Here is a 26451-nt window from a genome sequence, read left to right as displayed (position 1 = left end):
CTTTCCTTTCTTTTCAAGCAAGTTAACTGAAAGTCTGGCCTTCCTCTGGCCTACTTGCAGACACAGTAACCTGGATTTCAGTTAGGCATTTCAAAGTATCTCATAATATCACTGTGGACTAGAAGGGCTGGATGATAATATAGTTAGGTAAACCGGGGCCTGACTGCAAAGCCAGAGGTGATTAAAGGATCAGTGTCAACCTGTGGTGAGGTCCATGGTGGAAGCTGTCTTTTGCTTATTGTGTTAGCCATGCTATTTATTTCTGAATCCAGTTCTCTGACAAAAATGCTCATCAATCTTGCAGATGGCTTCCTTGAAATCTCAACTAAAATCCCACCTTCTACAAGAAGCCTTCCTTTAATTTCCCTTCTCTTAACTTTGGTGCTTTCCCTCTTTTAATTATTTTCTATCTAATTAATTAAATTATTTCCTATTTATCTTGTATGTAGCCTGCTATGTCTGTATTTGTTTGCATGTGGTCTCCTTCATTAGACTGTAAACTGAGGGCAGGAAATGTTTTTTTGGTTTTGTTTTCTTTTTGCCTTTTTTTAGTATCTCTAGTACTTCAAACAGTGCCGTGAACATAGTCGGTGTTTAATAAACGTTTGCTGATTTGAACTGAATAACTGAATTTGGCAGGGACGGCTTAATCAGTTACATAGTAAAATGGGGATCCAAAGTGATAAACAAGGTAAGAATGATAGCATGACTCTAATAAGAATTTAATGCTTCAGTTTTTAGAAAATGAATTGCAAAATAAATTTATTAAAAAATTTAAAATTTAAAAAATGTAAAATAATAAAAAAATAAATAAACGAATTGTACAAGTATAGTACAAAGGAGAAATGATTAGACAACTGTTTCTCTGAAGAAATCCATCTGTTCTACCTCTTCTGAGCACCTTAGTTGACTGGAAGCTCACGAGTCAACAGAATGTTAACCAAAGCCAATTTAGTTTTAGGTTACACGAATAGAAACAGTGTCTAGAACAAGGGAAGTTATAGACACACTGTATTTGATGCTCATTAGACCACATATGGAATACTAATGCTCAGTTCTAGGTGTTTAGGAAGGGCTTTGAAAATTAGGACATGCCCAGTAGAGGCTGAAAGAACTGGAAACCAAGTCATATGGGGATCAGCTGAAGGAACTGAGGACGTTTAGTAAGAAAAAGAGAAGATTTGGGGCAGCTGTCTATAAATATAAATGGCTGTTCAAATGACTGTAAATTCCAAATTAGCAGGATCTGGATGAATGAGGTTTTCCCTTACTGAGGGGTAAGTAGGACAATCCATTTAGATGTTCAGAATCTATCTTAGTATCTCACTATTCATCCATTCTGCGACACCCCAAGTATTTTTCAGGGTGCTGCAAATACTCACCTCTAGTTTCATTTTTAACCCAGAGATTGATGGCATCAGCAGCAGAGGCTTTAGCTTCAAAGTTCAAATTCCGGACCTCACACTGAAACACATCTTTGTTCCTTGTAACAAAAGGCACTTCCATTTTAAAGCCGTTCTTTGCAAACATAGCGTTAGCTACCGTGACAATGTCTTTATTCTTCTTGGAGACGATGGCCTTGTTGATCTTCTTCAAAACTTTACCGAAACCTGTGGGAGAGATGGGAGAACGCAGCAAATTAATTACAAAGAGAATAAAAAAGGAGACCTCTGTCTGGTAACTTATGGGGAATGAGGACGTTCTAAATCAGATGTTTGGGCAGCAGGAGGCCCAATTCTTCTATCTTCTTAGTTGTCCATGAGAGTGAACTCTCTTAAAAATGGAAGCCAGATAACATTCCAGGAAGTGTTGGGACTTTAAAATTAGTTGACAGCAAAGGTAGAGCCACAAGGCATATACATTTATCAGTATAAGAAAGAAATGGCTCTGACATCTTCAATGCACCAACATCACCTTCACAATCAAGAGCTTTTTTTCCTGTAGACTGTAACTCTAATTACAGGCTCAAGGCCAAATGTGCTAATATCCTGATTCAAAACGGATCCCTACTCACAAGCAACTCAACTATGGAGGCATGTGAGAATGTGTTGCTTCATCCTCAACTCTTGTCGAGGTGGTGCATTCTCACATGATGAGGGGAGATGGGCTCGAAGGTCCCCCTTGGTTCTCATACACTAAGGGAATCAACTTGATTTTTTTTTGTTGTTTTCACACTCTTTGACACTACTTTTTAGCCAAGGAATCCCAATGTTTCTTGTGTCCTTGACTGACCTTGAAGTTAGCAGTTATGGCAATCCATGCTTCTATGAGTCTATGATTCTAAAGATATTTGAAGAAACATGTTCATAGATTTAGAGCTGGAAGGGACCTCAGAGTCCATCCCTTTTATTTTACAAATGAAAAAACTGAAGCTCAGAAACACATAGGTAGTAAGTGTCAGAGCCAGTATTTGAATCCATCAGTGATCAGTGTTCATTCCACTATACAACACTGCCTCAAGGGAACTTTATTGTATGTTAGTATATGTCCTACTGGGTTCTAAAACGGTTAACAATGAGAGGCCTCCACTCGAGGTGTCCAATGCATCATCATGGTGTGGAGGGGACCTCTGGGGCTTGCTGATAGGAAGAAAAAAATGCAAGGCCATTGCAACTCCCAGGGCGTGCTAACTCTTGCTGGTTTGTGTCATCAGCTCTATAAGAGGGTTTTCAAAATAGTAGAGTGTGCTCTGGACAGAATGTAAGCTCCTTGAGGGAGAGGCTATTTTACCTTTGTCTATGTATCTTCAGCATCCGACACCATGTTTGGCACAGGAGGCGTTTAATAGCTGCTGCTGGACCAACTGAGCTAAAATAACGTACAGTCTTTTGCAAACCTTAACGTGTTATAGAGATGCTGGCCGTTATTGCTGTTACTGAATGTTCTGAAGCTGGAAAAACTTTAGTCCGGCAAAAGACTGTCATCTAAAGATTGGACGAACTGCATGTGGAAAGGCTTGTCCTCAAAGGCTTGGCCACTGGGTGATGGATTTCTTCAGCCTGGCAACTGACAAGGTTGTTTACTCAGGCACGGAGAAGTTCTGAGCTCTATCACAGAAGGAACCACCACCCAGACAAAAATCACAGTCTCGGAAATACTTAAATGTGAAACAAGATGACAAGACACCAGGAAACTATTTGGCCAATAAGGAGAGAAGCTCTTAGCTTTCTCCTGTTTATTTCAGTTTTCTTCAAAAAATGACTCTCTCAATATAGCAAGGTCAACATCGAACATCGGGCACATTGTTTGCCTTTGACAAAACATCCACTCTGCTAGGTGATGGAGGAGACACTAGGTTTAGGTAAGACGCACAGACCTTACAGTTATTCTGGAGATTCCCCTTGTTACTCAAATTAATATCAGGTCTTCCTGACTTTGAGGTCAGTTCTCTACCTACTACACAGCAGCTGCCTTTCATATGACACTTTAGGGCTTACCTGGCCAAATTTAAGAAGAAAAAAAAAATCGATGCCCCTAGGCAAGACTAATAAGGTAAGTGCGGATCTGCATTGGTGAAGAGGGTTTCCTCACTAAGATTCCCTTAACGTAGATGAAGTCATAGACCTAAGAAAAATGCCATATATATAGAAACATATATATGAATATATAAGTATATAATAGAAATGTATAATTACATATACTACATATAAATATATAGTATATATAAATAAATAAATACATATACACATACATAAAAATATATAAGGATCATGGATGATGAGCTAGAAGGGACTTTAGGGGCCAGGAAGTTCTATTCCTTCATTTTGCAGAGGAGTAAATTGATGCCTGGAGGCTGCTAGGTGGCACAGTGGATAGAGTGCCAGGCCTGGAGTCCAGAAGACTACCTTCCTGAGTTCAAATCTAGCCTCAGACACTGACTAGATGTGTGACCTTGGGCAAGTCACTTAATCCTGTTTGCCTCAGTTTCCTCATCTGTAAAATGATCTGGAGAAGGAAATGTCAAACCACTCCAGTATCTTTGCCAACAAAATCCCAAATGGGGTCACAAAGAGTACGACACAACTGAAACAACTGAACAACACCAACACAAGGCATAGTGAGGCTAAGTGACTTGCCCTGGTCACCCAGGTGGTGATTAACAGAGGCAGGTTTTGATCCCAGATCCTCCAGTCTTTCCACTGCACACTACACTGTTTTCTCATTTTTACTGCTCAACAAATCAACCCTATCTCAGCTCCTGCTCCACAGAGACAACACAACCATTTTGTCCTAAGGGGCATGAAAGCTGAGGATGTACCTGATCATTAGTTGTCCTTTTTTTCCCCTGATTGACTCTTGTACAGTTTAGTCTGAGATTTCAATACTATTGCTATTCTTTTTGCTCTGTGTTGTTCTGAACAGATGAAGAGAGGGCCAGAGAGGAGGAATTAGGTGCAGGGATAACTCATCAAAAGGCTAAGACCATCAGCGTTTTTTGAAAGTACCATTGGTTGGATTTATGTGTGGATTTTTTTTAAAAAACAAGTACTATTTTTATAGGGTCTACAAGTGTGGGCTTGCCCTATAAAAGAGTACCAGTCTTTATCATCTTTTGAAGGCAATTGACTTAACTGTGAAATAATAAATATCACAGCCAGTGTTTTTAGAGAGAATATAATTGTTCTGAAGAAAAAGTCCACAAGAAGAGGCCTTGCATGATGCAATGGAGTCCAGAAATACCTCCTTAATCCCGCACAGAGAGCTGATGACACAGGCAAGCAAGACCTAGCAGGCCTGGGGAGTTGCAGTGACCCCATGTTTTCTCCCCCCTACCCAGCTCTGGGGATTAGCTTACTGGTTCCCCTTTCTAGCTTCTGGATGCCACCTCTCTGCTTGGAAACTGGGCACACCACCCCAGCCTTGCCTATGGTGGGATAAAATAGACCTCTGCCTACCTATTTATCATAAATGGCACTTGCATAGTGCGTAGAGATTTACAAAGTTCTTGACATTCATCATCTCATTTAATTCTCACTTTTGCCTTCTTTATCCTGTGAAAATACCTTTTAGTTCTCTTAGGTGGCTTCTTTTTTGTCTGCGCGTTCACTGTCAAGCACCATAAGAAGGCATACAGGGGTCAAAACAACAAAAGGAAAAGTTACAAATGTACAGAAGTCTATCCACGAATCTTGGCTCAATACTAGAGTCCCCTGGAACCAGACCTTAATCTTTCTTAGTCTTCCTCCTTCCCTCAACCCCTTCTTCCTGAATTTGATCTCAGAATCAGTCCCACCCAAAACTTTATCAGATTAGCTAACAAGTGGGAGGTGTAGTGAGCTTGAGTCATAACATCTGGTCTTGGCTCTGACCCTTTGAGCTGAGTAGCTCTGGGAAAATCATAAATTTCTGCATCTCATTTCCTCATCTCTAAAATGGACATAACACTTATACTGACTGCTCCATAGAGTCATTGTGGCTTTTAAACCATAGAGTCCTCTCAACTAACATTTACATTCCAATTCATAAATATTTATTAAGTGCCATCACCAGTCATTCTGATCTATGTCTTGCACTGGACTCTAATGACTCTGGAGGAGAGCGTGAGGCTGATGACTTTGCATAGCCCTGCCTCACTTAAATCCAATTCACTTGGAAGTCAAGACCTCACCCTCTTGATGTCATTGGTCCTCTTTGAGAAAGAAGGACAAACAAGAATTACCTACTATGTTGCAGGTGCTATGCTAAGCACTATATGCAATTAATAGAAAAGATATTCCCTGAACTTAAGAAGTTTATGGTCTAATAATTTAATATTCTCCTCTTAGGCTGGGCTCTTCTAAAAGGGGTTCCGAATCTTTTTTTATGACGTAGACCCTTTTGACAGTCTCATGAAGCCCCTTCTCAGAATTATATTTTTACATGCATAAAATAAAAATATAGGAGTACAAAGGAGATCAACTATACTGAAATTCAATTATCAAAATATATATTTTTCAAAGTCCACAGACCTTAAGTAAAGACCTTTCTTAAGTAAAGAACCCAGTAAAAACAACCTCCTTCCCTGAAAGGTGGCAGATTACAAACTACTGTCCTTATTACAAAGGATCACAGATTTAAAGCTAGCAGGATCCTTAAAGGTCATCTATTCCAGCCTTTTATTTTATTGCTGAGGAAACTGAGGTCCAAAGAAGTTAAGTGATTTCCCCAAAGTCATACAAGTAGCAAGAGACAATACTAGATGTGTGGGACTCCAAAACCAGGGCCCTCTATATTGTACCACACCTCCCTTTATGACCCAAAGGGACATTCCAGACCTCAGAGTAAGCCAACTAGCATGGCACTGACCCATCTAAGCAACATCAGTTTACACAGTAGAGGAAATTCTGGACTGTCAATCTTTATTTTAATCACTTCCTCTAGCTCAGAGCCATAATTAGCAATTTTGGGCCCCAAATTAACCTCACATAAGCAGCATGAAAGGATCCCTCCAGTCAACTTTAGAAGATAAATTCAGTTGCTGGGGTAAGATCCCGACAAACTGCCTTAGGAGGAAAGAAAGAGACAGTAGGACATTAGCCTCTTCGGGCAGATGTCATCAGTAAGTCTGTGTTTGGGGTGGTCACTGGAGCGGGGCCTGGTGGGAGCTCACCTGGGGCACAGTGGGGAGGGGAAAGAGCTGTCATCTGGGAGCTGCCTATTTTAGCTAATTATTCTTGCTAGTGAGGCGCTAAGCTCAACTGCTTCTACTGAAGGATTCCAAGCACAGCCAGCTCCCAAGGAAGTTCAGCGCCCTGAGGCAAAGTCCTGATTGCCAGGTTGCCTTGCCCTTGTTTCAGACAAGATATTGTTTCTCTTGATTCATTTCCACATTGGTGAAGAAAGAGGCAAAAAACAAGTAGTGTCAACTTACACACACACACACACACACACACACACACACACACAAGTGCACGCATGCGTGTGCGTGTGCGTGTGCGTGTGTGTGTGTGTGTGTGTGTGTGTGTGTGTGTGTGTGTGTGTGTGTAGGTAATGAGAACAGGGAGGGAGAGAAAGATCAAAAACAACTTGCCCAAAGCTACATTGCTAGTTAGCAGTCATCCTAGGACCACCAAGGTCTCCTGACTTCCAGCCCCTAACTCTTTCCACCTAGTGGCATCATGGTGTATAATGGAAAGAGAGTTGGATTTTGAGTCACATGAACTAGGTTTTAGTCCTGACCTTACCATATTATTCGTCTTACCTTAAGGAATTCACTTTCCTCAAGTATCCTCATCAGTAAAATGCGACAAGATTTCCTCATTTGTCAAATAAAAGACTTAGACTTGATCACTTTTCAGAACTCCTTTCCAGCCCTAAATAAATATATCATACTATGATCAGGCTATGCTTTCACTATAGCACTATTTTTTTTAAGCACATTTAGTGAACAGCCTGCTTATCCCAGGACTGTACTGTGTAATGGAAATAATGCTGCTTTGGGAACTAGACAGCCCGAGGGTCTGGTATCAGCTCTGCCTCTAACTACATCATCTGGGGCAGCCACTTGGATTCCTACGGGCAGAGCATTCTTCTGTGTAAAATGGGGCATTGAACCAGATCACATGATCATAGATTTAGAGCTGGAAAGGAGCTCATCCAGGCCAGCTTCCTCATTTTACAGATGAGATTACTGAGTCCTTTGGTAATCAAGTGACTTCTGCTCAAGGTTATACAGGTAGTAATCAAAGGTGGAATTCAAACGCATGTCCTTCAGCTCCAGAGCTGATGATATTTCAACTCATTCTAACACTCTGTGGCTCTAGGAATCAATGATTTCCCCCAATAACCCTTGATGTATCCCGAGGAAGAAAGAGGCCATCCTGTAAAAGACAGATATCTCAGTAATGAGAGAAGACTCACCATTGACACCATATCTCATCACTGTCGTCAGCTGCTTCTTAGTCTTGCCATCAGCTCCAAGCTGAAGCATTCCTAGGATTGATGCAATCCCATGGGGAGAAATGATGATATTCTCTCGAGGTCGAGATTTGACTATTTGATTGAAAACTTGAATTCCAGTGTCGGAGCCAAGTTCCTCAAGAGAGAAAGGATCAAGATGGGAGTAGGCTGATGTCAAAGTCACCGTGCTGAAAAGGAGAAGTGCAATTTGCCAAGACATGGCTCCTTCTTGAAGGATAACCTGCAGATTAAGGAAAATTAAGATATATTTACTACGCAGTCACGAGGAGTATATTGTCTTCTCAGGTAGGTATCGATCTTTTTACTACATGTTATCCATTAAAAACTGAAGAATAATTAAGGAGAACTGAAATTAAATACAACAGAAATTGCTGGACATCTCTTAAGAAATCAGAGGCAATGACTGACACTCAGCTCTACAATCTTGGGCAAGTCACTTAACTGCTCAGTGACCGATGGCTCTAAGATGTTAAGCTACAGACCAATCATCATTGAGGAAGGTATTGTCCATGCTGGGAGTTTCTGACACTGATGAGATCACAGTTCTAAAACTCCCCTTCCCCAATCTAGCCTCCCCTTTCTATATTCTCTCCCTTAGAATCAGGAGAGAAGCATGTATCTCTCAAATCTTTAAAGCAACAAAATTCTCAAATAATTTTTCTTTGGTACTTTTTTTTAGCCCAATAATAAAGTTTTAGAATTGAGGGAAAGGAAGGAGTGAAGAGAAGGGAGAAGGCAGGAGGAAGGGAGGAGAGAAAAATCTTTTAAGGTTACATGACACAGAAGGATTTAATAAAACTTCAGCAGATGTAAACTCATCCATAATTTAGGGTTTAAGTTGCTTCACCAGCAACATACCAAATCTGGGCCTAGCTAGCCAGATATTTACCAGCCACGAAAAGGCAGCTTATCATAGCTGATAAACACGGGGCTTCAAGTTAGAAAGACTTGTGCTCAAATCCCAACTCAGACACCTACTATCTGTGTGACCCTGGGCAAATCAATTTCCTCTATATAATGGGGATAATAACAACACCTACCTCATAGGGATATTATGAGAATCAAAGGAAATAATGTGGAATATAAAGTGCTTTGCAAACCTTACAATTCCATATAAGTATTAGTTAAATATTCTTTTAAAATAAATAAGTATTGATATCATTTGTTTTTATACATTTCTTCAAGTATCTCTGGCCTTTCCCTCCCAGAGGGCCATGCCTTGTAACAGCTAGGTGGAACAGTGGATAGAGTGCTGCACCTGGAGTTGGGAAAACCTGAGTTCAAATTTGATCTCAGATACTTACCAGCTACGTGACCTTGGGCCAGTCACTGTCATTTGTAAAGTGGAGATAATAACACCTACCTCCTATTGCTGTTAGGATCAAAAGAGATAACACTTGTAAAGCACTTACAAACCTTGAAGTACTATGTAAATGCTAGTTATTATTTTAACAAAGTATAAGGGGAAAAACAGTTTCACAAAGCTAAGCAACATATTGAAAAAGTCTGACATTATATTGCTGTGTTCTATACCCATGATATTCTACCTCTGTTAAAAAAAAAGGGTAGAGGGAGGGAGCGGTAGGAATGGATGGGAGAAAGATTCACCAAGTATTTTAATCCATTCATACACCTGCTGAAATAGTCATAAAGGGAGTGTACAGATGTTATACCTGAAGGCCACATTTAATACCTACAGTATATCAAGGAAGAGCATTAAACAAATTGATGAAGAATGCTTCTGTTTACACTTCTGTTCACCTACTCTAACTCCATTTAAAATAAGCTCCCCCACCACCATTAAGCAGAACTTGTCTCCTCCACTTTTTTTTTTTTTTGCTGTGAAGCATGGCTGTATTTGTAGAAATGCATCCAAATATATCTTCCATTTAATAAAGGCCTTAACCGGAAACACTACTTTAAACAAACACACAGTGCCTGGCATATAGAAGGCTCTTAATACATGTTTATTGAATGAAGTGAATGAATGAAAAGCATGATTCTTTTTTCCTCCATGGAGTATACAATTTCTGTTAAATTGTATGCATGGTACACCATAAAAGGACCAAGCACTTAAAATTATGGGGATTATGAGCCTTCCCCTCCACTCACTCCTAGCAAGGCTATTTAGTGGTAAAGCAAAGTAAGGTGCAAATCAAGGAGAGGGTGGAAGGAGCGACATGATAAAAGTTAAATCCTGTCTGTTTTGAGGGATAGAGACCTTTTATTTATCCAACCTGTCCTTCGGGAGGAATGAAAGAGCAGAAAACAGGGTCAGCCCCAGGAAAAATTCTGCACTGAACTGGAAAAGTTCACCTTTTGGGTTCCCTCCCATCTTCCTTCTGTCTTTTCTTCTTCCTGGCCCCTCTGTCTTCCCTGAGGTAGATATACCCAGCAAACTCAAGCTACTGTCTGGATGCCCACCATTACTCTGAAGCCCTCATGTAGGAGTCTTGCCCTCTCCCATCACAATGTCCCACAGACCAAACAGTATCCAAATTTTACAGTCTTGGTTTAAAGAAATGAAAGCCTACTTTTAATGAACACTGCCAAAGCAGACCACATTTCCTAATTAAGGTCACCACATCTGTTCTCCATAATTATTATTCCTCCGATTTTCACACACTTTCTTCTGTTCCTCTGGTATCTCAAACAAGTATTAGGAAAGCTGATGGACAATTCACAGAAAAGTATGAAAAATTAACCTTCCCCTCCCCCAACTCTTTTATTGCCAGTTAACATAAGTGAATCGCTAATAGGTTGTCAGTGTTTCAGCATCAATTTTTCCTGATCCCTAAAGGAGATGGTTTTCTTATTCAAGAACACTTTCTTAAGAAAGATCACTAAGGCTATTATATCTACAGGAGTTTCAGTTGTATTTCACTTGTGTCCCACTCTTTGTGACCCCATTTGGGGTTTTCTGAGCAAAGACACTGGAGTGGTTTACCATTTTCTTCTCCGACTCATTTTACAGATGAGGAAACTGAGGCAGAGTTAAGTGACTTGCCCAGGGTCACATAGCTAGTAAATGTCTGAGGCTGGATTTGAACTCAAGGAGATGAGTCTTCCTGACTCCATACCCACTGTTCTATCCACTGTGCCTCCTAGCAGCTCTTATGTATGGTGTCAACTCCTACTCTCTTCCCAAGACCTCTTTCCCTCATTAGGATGGTGAATTTGGCCACTGTGATCCTCCCCTCCCACTCATAAGCTTTCTATTGAAAGCCTGATGTTATCCCTAATTTTTGCCCCTCAGGAATGAGAAACAGATCACATTGCCTTGGGTCCATTTGACTTTTTAACAATATTTCTTAAATTAACAGTGAATGTCCATCCAAAGCCAAACATATTCCAAGACCACCGAAGTCTGTCTTGTTCTTACTCCTAGGTATTAGTAGAAACCTACAGCTATCAGCCAGTTACTCCCAGAAATACCTTCCTCTAAAGCCCCAAATGGTTGACTTAAGTTATATAATCATAGTAATCATATGAGCTGTTTACCAATTATACCCAATAACCCTACCAGGTTAAATTGGTCGTAAGTTTGCTTTGATTACAATATTGCATCTATCCCTTAGAAGACTTGTTTTAAACTTCAGCTTAAGTTAAATGACATGTCTTGGCTGAAATATAGTTTACAAATTTGCCAACAAGAACTTGTATTAAATCTTATGTTCTGAAGCTGACTGTCTGTTTACTAGTCACGTCTATCTTCATTAGGGTATACCGGTACATCAAAATGGTGTTCTTGAGCCAGGCTAAGAAATGAATTGTACTTATGTTTATTTCTTTGCTAAAACAAATTGTTTACTTTTGGTACATTAAAGCCCAGAGTAAAGACAGTAAAATAAACTATTAGGCTGAGAACAGAAGTATAAACAGAAACAGAGTCTGCAAATTTTCTAAGTTACATGGCTATTAGCCATAACTACTAGGGGGCTTGTCATCTGAAGTCATTCATCCTTATTTTCTTACAAATGCCATGTAGAATTTGTTTTCTGTTTAATAATCAATATTTCATGTATCTTCCCATGGATGTAACTGTAAAATAACTCTGTAAGCCAACGCTTTCTAAATTCAAAACTTCAAGGTGACCTACATACTTTGTTTCTCTGGGTCTTTTCCATGGCCAGCATGACCTAATTTTGCTTTGGCTCATAAGATTACTTTTAATATTATTATGCTAAAGTAAACCAGGAAAAAATAATATCTGGAATTTGAGAGTTTCCAAATACTTGCTGTAGAAACTGTGTTAACTTCTCAAAACTAGAAATTTTATCTCCTTTTCAGTGTAAAAGATCCCAGAGGTCTACTATGAAGAAGCTATAGTTACATTTTATTCTACTTAAAGACACTTGGTTATACTTTTAAAAAAAAACGATCCTTACAATGTTGTGATGCAGTTCCCTGGCCATCATCTTCATTGGTCTGAGTACCTGTGTCTCTACTCACATTGGCTTTATCCTATTCTACTGTTTCCCTTCAAGGAACCATAGTCTGTTTCCTTAACAGTATCCTTCATAATTGTATATAAAAATTATAAAGTATCCAAGTTCCCACATATGCCATGGTTATCCCCTGTCCTCTGATCAGCCTCCATAGCAGATTACATTGATGTGAACTCAGTGGAAACCCAACTGCACAGCCTCAAAACAACTACAATGTCCTGAACATCAGGAACTCAGAGAAGAGTTATATTCCAGCCTCCTCTGAAGCTTGGATTTCTACTACCTGATAGTCAGCAGGATAGTGACTTACATAAATAACCACCTTATTTAACTGAATCACTGTTTGATTTAGGAGTTCTGCTGGGAGTTGAAAAAAAAACTCACCAGTTTTTATTGCCAAAAAGAGAGACTGCCACCTTAGTGGTCTCTCAGCTATGGGTGTGGATAGCCTTGGAGAAGAATCTATTCAAGGTACTACTGACCTTATGGCAAACCTAGGAGGTCTCAGAATTAGTGAAAATTTGAACAGTGTTCTCTAGGAGGAAACTGGCAATTTCTCCTACTTGGCTGTGACTCTGTAAGTCAAATTATCCCATGTCCTAACCTCACCTATTCCCATGTAAGTGAGCAACATTTATAGTTCTCTCTAGAGTTACTATTTTTTAAGCTAGGTATAAAGTTTAAGAATTTCTCTTAGGCCCCCAAAATTCTAGGTATTGAATTATTAACTCTAATATAAGCAGGCTATGCTTTATTGATGTTTTTTACATCACATTCATTTCAGACTACATCGTGCCCCGCCCCCGCCCCCAATCAGTGAGCTATTCCTTGTAGCAAAGATGTAAAAAAAAAAAAAATAAATAAATAAAGGGAGTTGAGCAAAAAGAACGAAAACATCAACTGTATCTGATGGCATGTATAATAATATTCCAGACCCACAGTCTTCTATATCTGCAAGGAAGGGAGAGAGGTACAGTTTGTCAAGTCTTCCTTGGGGCCAGACTTGGTCATTCTGATTTCACAGCATTCTGGTTTATGTCAACTGTTCTTTCTAAAGCAGGAAGTTCCTTACATGAAATTAAATGTTGGACGAAAATCAGCCCCTGGAATCTTGCAGGATGGAGGTTTAGCTTCAGCAGTCAGTTTGTTTTTAAAGGCAAAATAACACTCAAAATGTTAAGTGTGGGAGAAAGAATAAGGGTGTTGCCCAAACACGTTGGGAAATTTCAATACGAGTGGCCTCAATTAGTTTTACTGTTTTCATTTCTTGAATCATGTTTTTCATAACTGTAAAAATGTATTCAAATTTAGGCTTTTCTCCCAGGGAAGTCATAACACATCTAAAAATCTATTTCTCCAAAGAGTAATTCAGATATTTCAAAATGCTTGGTTTCATTCTCCCCAAGCACTACATATTTTCCAGGGTGGAGAAATATATTTGTGTATAAATGAAAGCTTGCTTTATGTATGAATGAAAGTTGTGCTTAAGTGGGATTTAGATTAAGATAAGGGTACCTTGGAAGGCATGCGAACGAAAACCATGAAGCTGCATTTACTTATACAGGCATCACACACCCATGGCAGATCTAACTATGGTGTCTTGGGGAGGTCAGAAAGAGGAGACACAATTCTTCTCTTCTCTCATTAATTCAACTAATCACTTCTCCACAGATGACTGTGGCTTGGCTTAAGCTCTAATCCCATCTCTCCTGTGGCTCACCAGACACTTTCATTTCAATCATAAATATCTATAAAGTATCTATGTGTAAAAAGCATGGTGCCTGAAGACACCTAAACTGGGATGAAATGTTGGCTGGATAGATCTCATCATCATCTCTGAGGTGACATGCTTAAGAACAAATTTGTTATCTTGCCTGTGCAAACGGCTCCCCTTCCTGACTTCTGTAGTTTTTTGTTGGACCACCACTCTCTGATTCAGAGATCTGATGAGCATCTCTGTACCTTTCTTATAGTCACAGAATTCATGTGACTAGATTGCACAGTGAGACTTCCCAGCAAGAATATCCCCCTTCCTTAAATTGGGCTGAAAAGCAGGAGTATTTTGGATGTCCAGTTTTGAAAAACTAGGATTTCTAACTAGCCTTGCAGAGGCATCTGGGTAAAAGGCTTTTCTCTGACATTTTCCCTTTAATGCTCTTTGTCAGGAGGGATGCTGGGGATACTCCAGGAATTGTGGCACATTCTGGACCTAGACTTGGGGCTCTTTTTTGGTTGCCATCTGGGAATGTGGCTGATGGAAGTTTCTCCAGGGTCTTCCTGTTACACTTCTCTTCTAAAATAAAGAACAGCCCCAGGACTTTGACCATTCCAGGAACTGCTTGGCAGCGACTCTTTAGCTGCTTGTTATACGATGCAGGAGCACTGCTTCGAATCTCAGGCATTCAACTAATTTAGCTATGTGTCCTTGGACAGGTCATTCTCTTTCCATGGGTTTCAGTTTTGTCAGTTATTGAAGCAGAGGTTGGTGTCTGTGAGTCTGTTTTGCTTCTAGTAATTCTGATCACTGTATTTCAAAAGAATGGCTTTCCTTTATAATCTTAAGCATTTTATTTTATGCATTTAAAAACGTTATTCTGAGGAGTCTATAGGCTTCACCAAACTGCCAAAGGGGTCCACAAAAGGGTTAAGAAGCCCTGAGTTAAAGGAAGGAATTGGCCTCCAAGTCCATTCCAGCACTTAAAATTCTATTAATCTAAGGACTTATGCCCTGACCAGCTATAAGGAGAACACAGAAAATAAGCTATATTTGCAAAATCAGTATTACTAATTTAGAAAATTAGCTATTAGAAAATTGCTAATCTTATTAATGACCAAGAATCTCATGTTTTGTGATTGCATAGGAATGAAATCCACCTGCCTCTCTAATCACTAGCCATGTAATAATAATAGCAGTAATGATGATGATGATGATGATGATGATATCCAGCATCTACATATCACTTTAAGTCTTGCACTTGATCCTCACAACAACCCAGTGAGGTAAAGGCTATTATGATCCCCACTCTAAATCTAGATAAGGAAATGGAAACAGAGATTCCAAGTGACTTTCCCAGCATCACACACCTAATACATGTCTGAGGACGGATCTGAATCCAGGGCTTCCTCTCTCCACTAGATAGCGCTGGATCCAAATGTACCAAATTTTATTTATCTTGACTGATAAAAGATGTATGCGTTTGAAAATTGTATCTTTCTCCACTGATTCAAGATCGTAGACAGCTACGAAATAAGCTTAAAGTGTACCTTGACACTGTTTGGGTGTGAACCAAACTGTGTTGAAATCAGCCCATTGTCTTCAAAAGCTATGGCAAAACTGATGGGGGAATGTGAAAGGCCAAGCAATCAAGCTGAAACAGCATCCTCATCTCTTTTTGGTTGACTAATCTGTTAGTACTACTGTTTGGATTGTTAGTACTGTATGAGAAGGGCGTGTGACTTTGATGGCTGAACAGAAAGGTGTTACTGTTCTGGAAGCCTGAAGAAAATTAGGCCGATACAAACACAATCCTGAATTCTAACCCTTGGGCTGTTGCCCCCGCTCTCTTACTGATTAAACCTTGGACCCATCACCTTCTCTGTAAATAGGAATAATGGTGCTTAAATTAGCTATGTTACAGAGCTGTGGTGAGGCTCAGAGAAGAATGTATGGAAAGCACTCTAGAAATCTCAAATACTTTTCTGATTACCGATGAGGGTCCTGGATTGGATAGTCTTCAAGTTCACTTCTTGCTTGCATGTTTTACAATTCAATGAAGCAACTGTTGAGTCAGAAGGCTGTTGCTGGTGGTTGGTATTTTAAATTCGACAAACGTTTACTAAGAACTTACAATGTGACAGACACTCTGCCAGGGTTCGAGCATGCAAAGGCAGACCCCAAAAGCCTCCAAAGAGTTGCCTTCAAGGAGTTTATATTCTGCTTGGGGTACACGGTAGATATTTCACGGTAGCTTGCGGGTTCTAGACTATCTGATGGGACAGGGTCGAAAGGGACAAGGGAAGCCATGGAGACTGACATAATGTTTAAATCACAGGTTCTCAAAACAGCAACAAAAATAAAGTACAAAGTTTTTATCAGGAAAGGGTAGAAGATCCCACTGCGTTTTTCAAAGTTTGACAATGGTGCTGGGGGGTACAAGTCTAACTTCTTCACAGGTGGAAAGAGATTAACAAATGGTTGTTGATGGACTGACGTTCACTCAGCTCATATCAAGTGTCAGAATGTAAGAGGCCTGTAAATTAGGATTGTTTCATTCTTCATACATGTATCCCCAAAGCCTGGTGCAGTGCCTGGCATGTAGTAGGTATTTAATAAATGCTTATAGATAAACTAATAGAGTATTTCAGTAGAACAATGGATTTTTTGGGGGGAGGGGAAACTATTCAATCTATACATCAACAATCTGTGAGTTTCTCACACTGGGAAAGCTCTCCTCTAATGCAGATATCAACCTATTCAATAACAACACACACTCATCATCAATTTAAGGTCTGTGAAGCACTTTCCTTCCAACAAGCCTGTGAGGTAGGGAGTATAAAAAATATCTTCATTTTATTAGATGAAAAAAAAAATTAAGGCTCAGAGAGCTTCCGTGACCTGCCCATAATCATTTAACTGGTGATCATCCAAAGCATGGATTTGAATCCAGATTTCCCGAATCCAGCAGTCTCACCACTAAACTGAGAGTTACTTCAAGGCAATCTGACGCACAGGGTAGCTATGTAAAAATTCTGTGTAAAAAACAAATGGTTTTGGTGATATCCTTCTGTATCTGTTATGACTATCGACAGGAGGAGCATCAATTATCATTTAGCCTATCTTTGCCTCAGTTTTTTCAACTGCAAAAAGAGGGGATAATAAGACTACCTACCTCCCAGGGTTGTTGAGGGGATTAAATGCAATAATATTTGTAAAGTGCTTAGCATAGTACCTGGTACACAATAGGCGCTATACGAATGCTAGCTATTATTATTATTATTGGATGTTGCTAAGTGGTTCAGTGGATACAGCGCTGGATCTGGAGTCAGGAAGACCTGAATTGAAATCTGGCCTCATTTACAGACTACGTGGCCCTGGGCAAGTCACTTAACTTCTGTTTACCTTAATCCACTGGAGAAGGAAATGGCAAACCACTCCAGTATCCTCACCAAGAAAACCCCATACGGAGGGTTATGGAAATGCCTGAACAACACCAACTATTATCATAACTACTAACTACCAATTCATATATTGAGGGTTGTCCTTCCTCCAAACATCTTCAAACAAGTAGAAGAGAAAAAGCCATTAGATTAGCTACGGTTATGAGAATAAATCCTCATATGGAGGAAAGAGGTCTGTTAAAACAACATACACACATACACACACACACACACACACACACACACATAATTTGATGTTGGCCAAAAACTCCATTTCCCCTCACACTGTCATGCAATACTGTAAGTATATGACCACGGGTGATCATAAGAAACAGACACATAACAACACCAATTCTGAGAGTCGTTTATATTTTGGATGTTCACACTCCACAATGGGAATGGCACTGCTGAGGTATAGCAGACGGGGCTGCAAAGACCAAACCCAATTCCAGAGACCTCATGAGGCCACGTGCTACAGCCAATCTCTACATAGAGAGATTACAGATTCCGAGAAAAGACTGAGACTTTCTCTTTTGGACATGGCTAATGCAGGAATTTGTTTTGCTTCATTATACATGTTTGTCTGCACTAGGCTTTTTTTTTTTTAGTGGGTGGTGGTACTTTCTCAATGTGGAAGAAGGAAGGTATGAAGTAGGAGTAAGAGAACTTGGACCTGAAGATAAAATAAAATTGCATTTTAAGAAAAAGAAATGGCGTTGGGTTGGAATCATAGGTGCTGGGTTCAAATGCCTGCTTTTCCATTTATCAACTCTGTGATACTAGGTACATTACAAAACCATTCGACCCTACCAGTAAAATGAGTCTAATGATAGATAGTATAATAGAGGACAGGATTGTAGTGAAGATTAAATGATGATGCATGTAAAGTATTTTGTAAACCTTAAAGTGACATAAATGTGAACCATAGTTACTTATTTGACATTAAGCAAGTCATTGGATTGTAGACTGAAACCTGGATGTAACTTTAGAGATGCCTTCATTTTATAGATAGGGAAACAGGCCCTGAGAGACTAAGTGATTTGTCCAAGATCGCAATGACAGTAAGTAGCAGACTCGGTATTTGAACCCAGGTCCGATGAACCCAAATCCAGTAGACCTCCAGGAAAAGTGGAAAAGGTGCTAACTGGGAGTCACAAGGCCTTGAATCCAATCCCAGCCATGTTGCTTAATTGTGCAATGCCGAGCCAGTCACTTAATTTCCCTGGGTCTCCATTTTCTCATCTGTAAAATAAAAGAGTTTGCCTGAATGACCTCCAAGGTCTCCTGTTGCTCAAAATCAATGATCCTATAGGCTTTCTAAAGCGAAGGAAAGCATGGTTTGACTTGATGAACCCTCAGTGGTATATCTTTCTTGTCAGAGAAACTGGCACTTTCCCTGATTCTTTCGACAATTCCTCACAATGACTTTCCCTCCCATCTTATGATAAACTCTTAATAAATATTCTGTGTGGTTGCTGGGAAAATTGGAGGGCATTACTTTTCCGACCCCTGAAAGTTTGTCTTAATGGCACTTGGAAGAGCAGCCTGTCTGACCAAAGCATCATCTTTTTAGAGTTCAATAAAAACCTAGCAGAGAAAAATTCTGCCTATGTTGCTAAGTTATATTTATTAAACCAAGCTTCCTGTGGCACATCCTGGGAGTGATAGGACATTGTGCTGAGTCACAGGGGTAGATAAAACAGCGGCTCTCTCTCCCCTCAGCAGGCAGATGGGACTTTTGAATGTTCAGTGAAACTAATCTATTAAAAAAAACAGTTCAGATTCTCTGTAGGAAAAGAAACAGGGGAGAAAATTTTGCTTAGCTAACAAGCAATGGCTTCCTGTTGGCATGTCCCCCCAACCCCCCACCACGTCAGCTGACATTTTTTTTAATGGAATGAAACCTGATAGTGCCTGTATGAAGGGAGTGGATTTGTCATGTCAATTATGTAGGGAAAGAGAATGTAAAGTGTCCCCGTTCCAGCTGTTTCCATCCCCAAGTCATTCTCACCACTGCTGTACTTGCTGGATATCCTCTAAAACGATTCAATCCAAGCTACATGTTTGCTTAAGCAAAACTGAAAGCTGAAACCCATACTTTTCTCAGTATGGAGAGTCAGCTCAGAAATAAAACACACATCACAGCAGGTGGGTTCTCTGAATCAGGACTTGACTATCACCTTGGGCTGCATTTGTTCAATTATCCCACAAGGCGGTTCTGGTGGAGTACTGATAGGGCGCTTGTTTTTGCCTGAGAAGAAGAGCTGATGGATGGTCAGTGTGAGGTCACTGTGTTCTGAGACTGGTTACAGGGTTACTTTTCCTCAGTTGGGAGGGTATCACCTCTGCCTCCAAGACAGTGTTAAGATTAGGACCGGAGTTTAAATCAGGGAAGAACTCTTAGCACTACAGATTTTAGTCATGGGTGAAAAAGGCTAGGAAGCAACACTCAGGCAAGAAGAACGGTACACCCAACATCTCTTCTCCACTGAATCTCCAATTAAAGTCTGGGGGCCATCTCCTGTCATCCTGATCTATATCTTGCCACTGGACCCTGCTGGCTCTGGAGGAGAAAGTGAGGCTGGTGACCTTGCATAGCCCTTCCTCACTTAAATCCAATTCACTTACAAGTCATGGCATCATCTTCCTGATGTCATGGTCCTCTTTGAAAGTGAAGGACAAACAGCAACAACTAATTGAAAGTCCACTTATGTCTTAACCAAATGAAACAGAAACCTGATAGGATTTTAAAAAAAAAAAGAGTTGGGTCTCCAGAAGCATATATCAGCATTTTACTGACTTTTCTTGAAATAATGGAATGAACAAAGGACTTGGGATCAGAATATCTGGGTCTGGATCTAAGCTCACCACACATTAGGGAAATCATTAAACCTTTCTAGGCTTCATTTTCCTTTTCTACCAAGCAAAGCGGCTGAACCAGACTATTGCTAATGTCCTTTTTTTGTTTGTCTGTTTGTTTTTTGGTTTTTGGCAGGGCAATTGGGGTTAAGTGACTCCCCCAAGGTCACACAGCTAGTACATGTGTCAAGTGTCTGAAGCTACATTTGAACTCAGGTCCTCCTGACTCCAGGGCCGGTGCTCTACTCACTGTGCCACCTAACTGCCCCATTAATGTCCTTCTTATTCTGACTTTCTATGCATTGCTGATTCTTGCCACCATCTTTTATGGCAAAGATGATTCTTGGTTGGGGCCTAATCATGACGAGCAATCTGCTCATTACAGCAAATGTCTGTCCAAGAACAAAAATGAGACAGGAGACTATTAAGACTAATCTGATTTCAAGGTTTTTCTGGCAGCTATCCCTCAATTCTGATTATGGTAGCATGAGGACACTAAGAAGATCAGGAGGGGCAACCCAGTAAACATATTGGGATTGTGATCTGAATAGAACTGAATTTACCCTAATACAATGGGGGTTCTCATTCAATGGTTTGTTTTAAAATGGTTAAGGGCAGAAAACTTGGTCTTCCAAAATTCCATTAAAAAAATAACTCTCACATACTGTCATATCCTAATGCAGGGGTGGGGAACCTATGGCCTCAAGGTCACATGGGGCCTTCTAGGTCCTTGGGTACAGCCTTTTGACTGAGTCCAAATTTTACAGAACAAATCCTTTTATTAAGGGGATTTATTCTATGAAGTTAGATTCAGTCAAAGAGCCACACTTGAGGACCTAGAGGACTACATGTGGCCTGGAAGCCACAGGTTCCCCACCCCTGTCCTCTCAGTGTCACCAGAAGCTGGGAGTGCCCTGGATTTAGCCCCTGAGGACCTGGGGTGCATCCCAGCTCTGCTCCTTAATAGCTACACGACACAAATTTTTCTGGCCTCATTTTTCTCATGTACAGGTCTGCTTTTGGTCGATACCTGTGACATCAATGCTATGGAGGAACTCCTGGTATGACAACCCCCTTCACAGGCACAGACCAACAACTCAGGCATCGTCCGGAGACTTGGCTGGCAGTACTGAGGAGTTAGCTACCTTTCTCGGGATTATAAAGGCAAGTACGGTCAGAGGCTGGACTCTAACCTAGGTCTTCCTCAAGCCAAAGCTAACCTCTACGTCCACACTACCATGCTGACTACACAAAATAAGGAGCTCTGAATCCTAGAACCCTGAATTTTTCTTTTGGTCTACCCCCTGTTATTTTACCATTGTAGAGAATTCCCAGTATAAAAAAACCACTCTCAGCCAATACACATCAGCAACTTACCTATAACAGAATCTTAAAGAGGGTAGCCCAGGGTGCATACAGTCAACTCCCCATTAGTGTGGATAAATAATACTTTGAAATGGCCACATGTTTTCACGTTTATACTTTCTGAAGCTAGAATTATGTAAAATGGGGTAATTAGTTCTAGATCAAAGGAAATATGCAGTGTGAATTCGATAATGCCACCTCCTCATGAGATTCGTTATTTGCACAAATTGGGCCCTACTTGAACAGTTTGTCACTTCAAATCTGGGACACTTTAGACTATTCCATTTTTCTGGCTGATGAGATAAACAAATGAGAAGTTAAGGGACCAGACCAAAGTCATGCACATATAATGTGGGAGAGAAAACATTCAAACCTGGGTTTCTTCTTGACTCCAAGGCTGTCCTATCTCCCACTTTGTTTCTCAACTAGAACATAATCTTGAACACTAGTCCTATTTAATTTTATATATGAATGGGGAAAGAAAAGCTATGGAGGACCTGGGAGTTTAGCTTTTAAAACTTGCATTAGCAAACACCCCAGAAAAATATTCCATAATTATAGAATATTTAAATGGTTCTGATTCTTTAAACCATTGCTTTTTTCTCTCTCCCCAAAAAACCCCTAAACCCAACTTTCTTTCTATTAACTAGTGTTACTTTTTGAGTTGTGTGCCAAAAGTTGACTAAATAACCTCTATTTTTATTCCTTTGCTATTTTGCTATTGGAAAGACTCAGTGGTACAGTACAGGACTTTATTAGCTTTTCCACATCTGGGTTAAACACCCTTGGGGAGAGATTGGCTCACTGGCTTCCTTGTCCCTGGAGGCTATCTGTTGGAATGTAATCCAGCATGGCTGCTGCTGGCAACCTGAACAAAAAGCCCTTGGGTGACCGGGTTAAGGAAAGCCTTGCAGTTTTCTCTGCTGGAGTCTGAAAGTTTGATTTACTGCGCTAACAGTGGTCAATATACCAGCTTCCAGGTATTTCCTTTTCTGTTATTTTCCAGGACTGCCAAGCTTAGGCAACAGAAGGAATTTCTTTCTATACTATCCTGATACTCAGAGAGGGTCAAGTGAGCCCCCAAATAAGAGGGCTTTGAGGCTAGGTTAGTATTATTCTTAGTAAATACTGAGAACTAATGGTTGAGAAGTAAAACATTCTGAGGCAACTCTAGGGAAAAAACAGGGAAGGTGAGTCTATCAAAAAATATAAAGTAATATTTGAGATCATAGATGGGAAGTACCTAGAAGAGAGTTTAGAAATTTACAAATGTGGGGAGTTAACCATTGGAACATATCTAGTGAGTACAGGCCCTCTCACTCCATTTTGGGGGCTCTTTTCAAGATATCATTTAGGTCTCCCTGAAGATTTTTTTTAAAGTATTAAAAAAACACATTTAAAATGGGGAGGGGGAGCAGCTAGGTGGAGCAGTGAGTAGAGCACCGGCCCTAGAGTCAGGAGGACCTGAGTTCAAATGTAGCCTCAGACACTTGCCACATGTACTAGCTGTGTGACCTTGGGCAAATCACTTAACCCCAACTGCCCTGCCCCCCCCCAAAAAAAAGAAAGAAAAAGAAAATGGGGAAGGGAAGGATTAAACATCCCAAATGATGAAGCAGTTTTCCTTCTAATGTCAACTTCTTTCAATTTACAATGTTAATTTTGGAAATTATGTATCAGTGTCACATATAGGCTGTTCCCAATTAACAAGCTGGTTGTCTTCCAAAAGTCTGTTTGTCAGGGTTGTTTGGAACTCAAAATACATTTTCCAGTAGAAATGATAGTTGGGTCCCCAGGCCAGTCCACAATCAGTGCATGAGCCAACAAGCATTTATAAATCACTGGAGGGATATGAAAGGCGTCCTTCCAAAGGTGGGATTTGATTGGAGTCTTGAAGGAAGACTAGGAAACCAAAAGGCAGGTTAGGAGGGAGAACATTCTAAGCAAGAGGGAAAATTTATTGGGAGCTTATTGAACAGGGAGGTAACATGGGAAGCAACCTGGGTGTGGAGCTGAAATCATACTCGGGGGTGGTGTTGGGGGAGGGGGAGCCAGGGAAAGAATATATTTGGAAATGAAGATGATATAAAATCAAAAGATACCAATAAAAACTTAAAAAGAAGTCTAGCAGTAAGGGAGCTGGGAGGGAAGAGGAGACCGATGAGTTGACAACTTAAAGTTAAGAGAAGGGTTTTTGTATGTGTTTTGCTTTTAGGATGATAAGGGAAAACTTAGCAAATTTGTTGGCAGAAAGAAAGAGCTCTGCATCGGAATAAGACAAAGCATTTCTTTGCAGGAGGAGGATGGTTCTTAACATGTTTTGTGTCCCAGATCCCTCTGACACTGGTGAAGTCTATGGACCCTTTCTCAGAATAAAATTATGATAGAGCATCGGGGTCAGAAGCCCTGAGTTCAAATCCAACCTCAGACTCTCACTGTATGTGACTTTGGGCAAGTCACTTAGCTTCTGTTTGCCTCAGTTTCCTGCACTGGAAAGCGGAGATATTAAATAGCTTTTACCTTAGGGTTATTGTAAGGATACATAGACAGACAGACAGATAGACAGACAGACAGACACACACATATTTGTAAAGGTACTTAGCACAGTGCCTGGCACATAATAGATGCTATATAAATGTTTATTCCCTTCCTCTCTTAATGGAAGGAACAAAGTGGCTTCCACAGGAAGCTAATGGGTTCCATATCAGTGGAGTTTGTTCCTAAGTGAAGACAACATGCGCTAAGAAAGAAAAGTCAGGCTATTTTTTAAATTCCCATTGTACTCTAGAAATCTGCTCACACATCCATGTAGAAGGAAAGTCTTGTACTGATTCCCTCAGCACTCTTTTCTTTCACATGAAAACCCCCAAGAATGAAATGCAAAATAACTACCTTAATGCTATTTTAATCTTGGGGCTAACACAAAGAGAATTATTATGCACCTCTTAGCTTTATCGGCTATGCTGCAACAATATTTCTGTGATTAAAGCCCCCAAAGGCCCATGAGTCATTATGTAAATTTCCCATATGAAATAGTCAATTGTGTTCTCAGAGCTATGCCCAACTGTAAAAATCCATCCAGGTTGGGCATTCCATTGCATTTCTTCAGCTAATTGAAAATATCACAGGTGTAACACATGAGTTAAAGCTCCCAAGAGAAAATTCAATCTGCATTCCCAAACCTAAAAAGCATGCAAGCCAATCCTCATGTTATGCTGTTCTGCACTTCTAATTCAATACTGTTTGCCTGAAGACTGAACTAATCAGAAACGTTCACATTGCAAATTGATGACCTGAGTCTTTTAACGTTAAGTGACTTTTAAAACAATGCTTTTTATCGTGTCTGTTTTACTGTAGAAACATTAGCAAATGTAGCTTGCATAGATATCAGTGAAGCAAAGGAGAACCTTGAAACTCTTAGTAAGAGACGTCTACCTAGGAAAACACTATGTACACCTCGCTCCTTGACAGGTCCCGATTCCAATAATAGCAACATATACAACTAACTGCCAATGGGAAATCTCTACTCAGAAGATCAACAGGCACCTCAAACTTAACACATCCAAACTGGAATTCATTATCAGTTACCCACTAAAACCACTGCTCCTTAGAACCAGGAGAACAATTGATACAAAGCCGTACAAATTGATACAAATACCGTATAGACAAATCACCTTGAAAGACCTAGGAATTCTGATCAGCAATGACAAGTCACAATTGCAGAGAACTCATGATGAAATATGCCACCCTGCTACCCACCTCCTGTTAGAGACATGATGGATTGAGAGTACAGATGGAGATACTTTTTAAAAAATGGCCAATACGGGAATTTGTTTTTCTTCGTTATACATGTTTGTAATCAGTTTCATTTTTCTTGCTTTTCCCAGTAGGGCAGGGAAGAGGGAGGAGGGAGAAGAAGCAGAGCTGGAAATAAAATATAATTTAATTTTTAAAACCCCCACTAGTCTTCAAAAGCTCTTTATCTCTCTTAAAGGTTACTACAAGCAATTTGGTTACCCATGTTCCCAAACTCAAAGTAACTGCCAACTCTTCCTTCTCCCTAACCCCATCCCCCATCCCACCAGTTGCCAAGCCTTAGTGATTCTACCTTTACAAAATCATTCACATGGATCTGTCCCCTTCACTTTCCTCACATGTCTACCACCCTAAATTTGGCCTTCATCCCCTCTTTCCTGGGCTATTACAACACTCTTCTAATTAGTCTCCCTGCTTTTAGTCTTTCTCCTCTCCCATCCCATTTACCACACAAAAATGCCACAACAGTCTTTAAAATTTTGTGATTCGGTCCTTTAACCTGAAAAAAAATAAGCCCAATATGCAAAAAAGATGATTGTACATAAAACTACAAATCTCTATTATATATGTATCACTTTTTTAAAAAAAGTGTGTAACAAATTCAAAAGGCTACTTTCAAAGCTTTCTTGCTAGTATGTTTCCTTCCGAACTTCCCTGTCTTTTGTACATTTTCTTTAAGCTGCTCCAACATTTTCTTTCATTTTTTTGGCAACACTTCCACAGGCCCTGCTAATCCCCTCCCCACCCCATTGGATGAAAACAAAAAACCCCAAACCCTTGTAATAAACCTAGTCAAGCTAAACAAACCAATGTCTGAAGATGTGAGGCTCATCCTCTAGCCGGAATCTATCACCCCTCTGGCATGATCTTGAGTCCCCTGGAGTCCTGATTAATCAATTCCCCTGCT

The 26451-nt window shown here is 40.2% G+C and overlaps 1 protein-coding gene across 1 annotated transcript in view; it reads right to left on the bottom strand.

Annotated features, from left to right (window-relative positions):
* The window catches only part of SERPINE2 (serpin family E member 2), an 82240-nt gene that overhangs the window by 25445 nt on the left and 30344 nt on the right, over positions 1–26451 (bottom strand). The window contains exons 2-3 of the mRNA XM_036758217.1: positions 7840–8119; positions 1383–1610 (exon numbers count right to left, since the gene is read on the bottom strand). Coding sequence (XP_036614112.1) covers positions 1383–1610; positions 7840–8098 — 487 coding nt within the window. The 5' untranslated portion in view covers positions 8099–8119. The remainder of the gene's footprint in view (positions 1–1382; positions 1611–7839; positions 8120–26451) is intronic.

This window comes from Trichosurus vulpecula, chromosome 4, assembly GCF_011100635.1.
Source record: "Trichosurus vulpecula isolate mTriVul1 chromosome 4, mTriVul1.pri, whole genome shotgun sequence".
Classification (NCBI taxonomy): Eukaryota; Metazoa; Chordata; class Mammalia; order Diprotodontia; family Phalangeridae; genus Trichosurus; species Trichosurus vulpecula.
This window is presented reverse-complemented; position numbering and strand designations above follow the sequence as displayed.